Here is a 6,673-nt window from a genome sequence, read left to right as displayed (position 1 = left end):
AATTTCTCCACACCATATATAGTAGTATGGAAATTGGCTTATTTTCTTTCAGATCAGCATCTTCATTTCCCAAGATTTTCAACAAACCGTAAAACTATCATTAATTGTTACAGATATGCAAATTATATAAAGCCTGCTACCATGGGAGCTGGCATCCTAAAAAAAAATCTCAAGTTTTAAAGACCCTACTGAAGTTACCTTCAGGAACTGTTGCAGCCTTCTGCTTCCATCTGTCAGCCACATACCTGAACAGGTTTTCTGAGCTTGCAGCCAACACCGCAAGTGGTTAGTCATGAAACCAAAGCTTATGGAAACAAGAAATTCAGAAGTCTAGTTCCATAGAATCATTAAGGTTGGAAAAGATGTCCAAGATCATCTGGTCCAACCATATCCCCACCACTGATATCACCCACTAGACCATGTCCCACCTCTCCCTAAACACCCCCAGGGACGGTGACTCCACCACCTCCCTGGGCAACCCGTCCCAATACCTGACTACTCTTTCTGAGAAGAAATGTCTCCTAATTTCAAACCTAAACCTCCCCTGGCACAACTTGAGGCCATTCCCTCTAGGCCTATCGCTGGTTATCTGCAAGAAGAGGCTGAGTCCCAGCTCCCCACCACTTCTTTCAGGCAGTTGCAGAGAGCAATAAGGTCTCCCCTGAGCCTCCTCTTCTCCAGACTAAAGAATCCCAGTTCCCTCAGCCGCTCCTCACAGGACTTGTGTTCCAGGCCCTTCACCAGCTTCGTAGCCCTTCTCTGGACACACTCCAGGGCCTCAATGTCTTTCTTGAAGTGAGGGGCCCAAAACTGAACCCAGCACTCGAGGTGCGGCCTCATCAGAGCTGAGTACAGAGGAACGATCACCTCCCTGGTCCTGCTGGCTACACTGTTCCTGATACAAGCCAGGATGCCGTTGGCCTCCTTGGCCACCTGGACACACTGCTGGCTTGTGTTCAGGTGAGCGTCGACCAACACCCCCAGGTCCTTTTCCTCTGCACAGCTTTCCAGCCACTCTGCCCCAAGCCTGTAGTGTTGCATGGGGTTGGTGTGACCAAAGTGCAGGAATCCGCACTTAGCCACGTTGAACCTCATCCCACTGCCCTCTGCCCATGTACACGTCGAAAGAAGAAATTAGCCTAAGAAAGCTCAATAGGAAATCCTATGGAAGGGGGATGGAATACTGACTTACAAATGCTCTTTCACGGTTCCTATTTACTTTTTTGTAGATTTCATAAGCATGTACTCTTATACCTACATACTTAGAAACACCAGGATATCTGAGGCAAGATTATCTGGCCTGAATCACTTGTGTTTTAAGCAGACTACAAGGGATACCAGCTATCAATTTCTTCATTGTGCCTCTGGGGTTCTTTTTGATTGGTTACAATGAACAGTTGCTGTGGGATTTTAGGTTAAGTTGCTGTTATTAATTTTCCACATTTGAAATACTTTGAACATATGTCTATTTTGTACTTGTTTGTACAAACAAATACAAACAAAAAACAGTTTGGCAATCCTGAGGAATGCCAAGAAGAGGCAGTCCAAGTTAAGGAAAAAAAAAAAACTTTATGTTCAATGGTTTCTTGGCCTCCGTCTCTACCTTCGATCTTGCAAGACAGTATAACACAACAGCATGAACCTACAGACTAATCTGGACTGTGTCTAATACTGCATGCTTAAGCTTGCTACCAAAGTCATACAAGAAAGTTATGTGATAACACACTTCTGAGCTTGAACATTCCATCAGGATTGCCAAACTGGGAAGATGTGCTAACAAATGACCCTCCCCCTCCTCCTCTAATGAATTGGAGTTACACAGTCAGGTAAGTTACTGCTTGACTAAAACAGCATTTTACAGGCTGTAACACCCAGCTCAGCTGAAAAGCAGTTCTAAAACCATCTCTTTCTCCATTAATAAATTGTCAATTTCTTCTTTTATGGCCTTCCAGCTTCTTCTCTCAGCTCAACTTCCGATGCAATACTTCCATTATACATAAGGAAACAAACCAATAACAAAGCACAACCAATAGGCTTGTAAAATGGTAAATATAAAAACTGGGCATGTTCTGCTGGACAAGACCATTAACCATAGGTAAAGAAAAAAAGTTGCTTATGGTATTTTGTTGTCCTGTAAATCTTCAAAAAGGTGCCTCCTGTATTAGATTAGGCATTAGATTCAAAGAACCTGAAAAATAACTGTTGTTTACATACATGTATATGTAGATTTTTCTTTCCTTGATTGAATTCAAGTATTGATTTTTCTATTTTTTGAATTTACTGAAAGTGGAATTATTTTTTCACCTACTGAAAACATTCCCTGAGCCTGATAGAAAGAGACTCTACTTTATTTCCATGGTTTAAGCATGTTGGCAATTTAATAACTTTATTTTAAACATACTGCAATAAAGTTGCCTGTTACCACATGACCTTACTGGGCAAATTGTGCCATAGGAGTCATAGGAACATATTTCCATTCACTACCCCCAAAGAACATTGCCTATGGTATTATAGCCATCATAAATGTGTTACTTCCTCATTTGGCTTTGACAGTCAGTGATTATATGGTATTAAATAGTATTTCTATGATCATTTTTTGGTCTTGAAGGTCCCCAGGATTTTGGGCATGAATTTTCCCATCTTCTTATCTTTGGCATCTGTGTCATACTCCTCTTCGCTCTGACTTGTATGTTCATCCTTTTTGCAGAAAACCTCAAATCTACTGTAGACTCTCTTCTCCTTCCGCATATTCTCCATTTTTTTCAGAAGGGTATCTCTATCTTCTGATGGTTGCCGCTGAAGATTTCGTTTTTGGCTTCCAAAACTCTCTGACCTATGGATGTTACAGCTTTTCTCCTTCTCACCTTTCCTTTCCAAGCTCGTAGTTGACTTAGAAAGATCAGGATTACTAGTGGATGGTAGTTGCTTGGCGAGTTCAGCTCTGTTCTTCTGACTGTTTGCAGATATTTGTTCCAAAATCACCTTGGTATCATCACGGAGATTGCTGCTGTACAGGATATTAGCTGTGGATGAAGGAAATCTCCCCTGTGTTGGTTGGCTGCTTTTGGGAGGAAGTGGTGTTGCAAATTTATGGGTTTTTTCTTCCTCCATCATTTCCTGACAGTCCCCTATGGAAGATCTTTTGAGCCCCACAGGCTGTTTGTCAGATTTTCCACTCTCAGAAGTGGGTTCTTCCTCCAATTTCTTATCACCTTTTGGGTTCAAAAGCTGCTTCAACCGTAGTGATCCTTTTCTTAAAAATTCAATTGGATTTTGTTCCTGTTTTGAACAGTCTTCCTCAGATTTATTGAGAGAGCTGTCAGATCCTTGACTTTTAGATAAGTTTTCAAGAGCTGATGCAGTACTTGTCCTAACTTGTGGTTTCTTCAGTTCTGTACTGACTAATTTTTGAGTATCTTCTTTGAATGTCACTCTTTCCTTCTTTTCTGGAAGAGTCAATTTCTGAGTGTCTCCTACAAATATAAGACTCTCCTTCTCTGGAAGAGTGGGTTTATTCTCTATTGGGTAAAACCGAGATGATAATTTGTCCACCTTAGTGCTAATATGTGCTAGGGGATCTTTATTCAATGTGTCAACAAGCTGGGGGGTTGATGAAGCCATTCCAAATGATCTGTCAGCTTCTCCATGCACTTTGTAAGTACTGCAGGAGTCTTTGGAGTCTAGTACCCTACTCTCCAGAATCTTATATTGCACAGATTTGGTACATTTCTTCTCTGTGTTCTGTGATTCTTCCTGGAGAAAACTGGAAACAGCTTTGGTGTGAGTGACTGTAGCTCGCTCTGTGTCTTTGCCCACAGCTTTGTACTTCTCTAAAAGTTCTGCCACTTTAGATGAGGTGGCTGTCTTTATAGTTTCATTATCTTTTGTCAGTTCACTGGACATTTGTTCTTTTTGGATCATCTGAACCTTTTCTATTGTTGTGTTAGGCTGATCTAACTTGGCAGCACTAAAAATCAGAGAAGACCTCAGTCTTGAGCTCCTCTGGATCAAAGGATTTATTCTGGACCTAAAGGCATCTTGTTTCATTATAGGGGTTTCTTCACCTACTCTATCAGGATCTGCAAATTCTTTGGCACTGTCAACTCCCAGTGACTTGCTATTAAAAGACATAGGGGATTTGAATGCTGAGATGAGGTCAGTGGAGTGCTTTGTGAGGGTATCCCCAAGAACATCATTATATGCTTCTGATTCCATAGGCATTGGGAGACCTTCTTCTGGTTCTGACTGATATGCACTAAGGTATGACGAAATCCTCCAGTTACGTAAACCTGTTCTATTTTCCTGGGTGTTCTTGTCCTGATCTTGGTCCTCATCTTTGTCTTGTAGGAACAGGCGCTGTTCCAGGCTTTGTTTCTGTGTAGGAGAAGTTTGGCAAATAAATTTCTGTCCTATATTCTGCCTTCTTAACATCATTCCCATTGGGCCATTGCCTGCAGGGTTCAGCTGATCAGAGCCATGTCTCACTTCCCTGGAAGAATTTGAAGGTACATAATCCAGCCTTAAGGGGAAACCCTCCTGTGGAAAACTGGATTCAAGTTCAGGGTATCTGGGTCCCTCTCCATAGGAAAGAGGTCCTCCCTCTTCCAGTTCATTGAATCCTGGCCTACCACCTCGGATTCTCTCAAAGAGTCCCTGAGGTCTGCCAGAAAGATGGGGATGGTCAAACTGATACTGGTAGAACTGATCCTTCTGAAAATGACTAGACTGGATTTTAAATTCATCCATATTGTTCATGAACATCTGCCTGGCATACTGTTTAGAAGAAGCAAAATTTTCATATGTTCCTTCTGCAAAACTGTGTCTCTTAAAAGCATCTAACTCTAACTGCTTGGAACGGAGAAAACCCCTGACAGGATCCATTTGAGCATTCTCCATTTCTACCTTTTTATACATTCGCATGGCTGACCCCTCCACAGTATGGCGCAACATGTCATCCCGCCTGAAATTTGACAGGAAGTACCTGTCTGGATCAACTCTGTCCATAAAGGAGGGAAAAAGATTGTCATCCCTCTGGAACATCAGGGGTGCTTTTTTTGGAAAGAAGGGCATGTTATTGCCAAAGGGAGTCATGGCAAATGGGTTCTCTGCCTTTGCCAAGACATTGGCTGGAGGAACAAGAGGTTCTGACTGTGCAAACAAAATTCGGAATTCTTCATCAAAGCTGGCCACTAGCTCTCCCTGGAAGATGTGTGCAATGCTTCTGTGAATCTTCTCAAAAGACCACATAAAACTACAAAGAGAAACAGAAGTAAAAATAGTGTTAGCATCAAGTAACTCAGCTGTACTACTTCACATTAAACCATAAGCTTGTCTGAAAAAAATTCTCCTGATACTATGTACTGCTCAGGCAGCCATTCATTACACACTATTGTTCCCAGCCTCTGTAGTTATAAATTTATTGGGCATCACAGCTTGGAAGAGGATTTTATCAGGCAATAAGTGACTTCTGTTCTAAAAAAAAAAAAGCAATTATCACTAACAAGCAAGACAGCTGATGATAAGCCATACCAGTGATGTGAAGCAGATGTTATTGCAAGTACTTTTTTTTTTTTTTAACATCTAAAATTTTGTGCCCATCTTTAAAAAGGGCAAAGGGATGAACTATGGAACTACATCCAGTCACCCTTACCTCAGTCAGAGGGAAGATTGTTGTCATGGTTTTGGCTGGGATAAAGCTTATTTTCCTCATAGAGGCTTCTATGATGCTGTGTTTTGGGTTTTTGATGAAAATAGTGGTGATAACACATTGATGTTTTTAGTTGTTGCAAAATACCGCTTTCACTTAGTCAAGGATTTTTCTATTTATGCTGCCCTGTCAGTGAGGAGGCTGGGGGTGCACAAGAAGCTGGGAGAGGACACAGACAGGACAGCTGACCCAAACTGACCAAAGATACCATATCGTATGATGTCACGCTCAGCAATAAAAGCTGGGAGAAAGAAGGAGGTAAGGGGAGACATTTTGAGTGATGGCATTTGTGATGAGCCCTGCTTTCACTGAAGTGACTGAACATCTGCCTGCCTATAGGAAGTAGTGAATTAATTAAGTAGTGATCAGATTGCTCAAAGCTCCATTGAATTTGGCCTTGAGCACTTCCAGGGATGAGGCATCCACAACTTCTCTAGGCAACCTCTCCCAGTGTCTCAATATCCTTATCATGAAAAATTTCTTCCTTAAATCCAATTGAAGTCTATCATCATTCATTTTAAAACCATTGCCCCTTGTAATGTCATTACAGGCCCTGGCAAAAAGTCTTTCTCCATCTTTTTTATGAACCCTGCCTTAAGCTCATCAGCCAACAACCCCAGGTCCTTCTTCTCAGGACTGCTCTCAATCCAGTCACGGCCCAGCCTGTATTTGTGTTTGGGATTGCCCTGACCCAGTTACAGGACCTTGCACTTGGCCTTGTAGAATTCCAAGAGGTTCACACAGGCCAACTCTCAAGCCTGTCAAGGTCCTCAATAGTGGCCTCAACAATATGGTTTAATTTTTGGTTAGCCCTGAAGTGGTCAGGCAGTTGAACTAGATGAGCTTCTTTGAAGGTCCCTTCCAACTCAACTCTTCTATTCTATTCTATTCTGTTCTGTTCTGTTCTGTTCTGTTCTAATTTACTCTGAGACTGAATTACAAATGGTTTCTAATTTCAGCATAATA

The 6,673-nt window shown here is 41.8% G+C and overlaps 1 protein-coding gene across 2 annotated transcripts in view; it reads right to left on the bottom strand.

Annotated features, from left to right (window-relative positions):
* Nucleotides 1-1,417: 1,417 nt before the first annotated feature.
* Nucleotides 1,418-6,673, bottom strand: part of FAM83H (family with sequence similarity 83 member H) — a 31,464-nt gene continuing 26,208 nt past the window's right edge. Inside the window, exon 6 of one of the 2 annotated variants that reach the window (XM_040547595.1) lies at nt 1,418-5,251. In XM_040547595.1, coding sequence (XP_040403529.1) covers nt 2,590-5,251 — 2,662 coding nt within the window. In that variant the 3' untranslated portion in view covers nt 1,418-2,589. The remainder of the gene's footprint in view (nt 5,252-6,673) is intronic. The other variant, XM_040547594.1, reaches the window with a different exon arrangement.

The sequence above is a fragment of the Cygnus olor genome, chromosome 2, assembly GCF_009769625.2.
Source record: "Cygnus olor isolate bCygOlo1 chromosome 2, bCygOlo1.pri.v2, whole genome shotgun sequence".
Classification (NCBI taxonomy): Eukaryota; Metazoa; Chordata; class Aves; order Anseriformes; family Anatidae; genus Cygnus; species Cygnus olor.
This window is presented reverse-complemented; position numbering and strand designations above follow the sequence as displayed.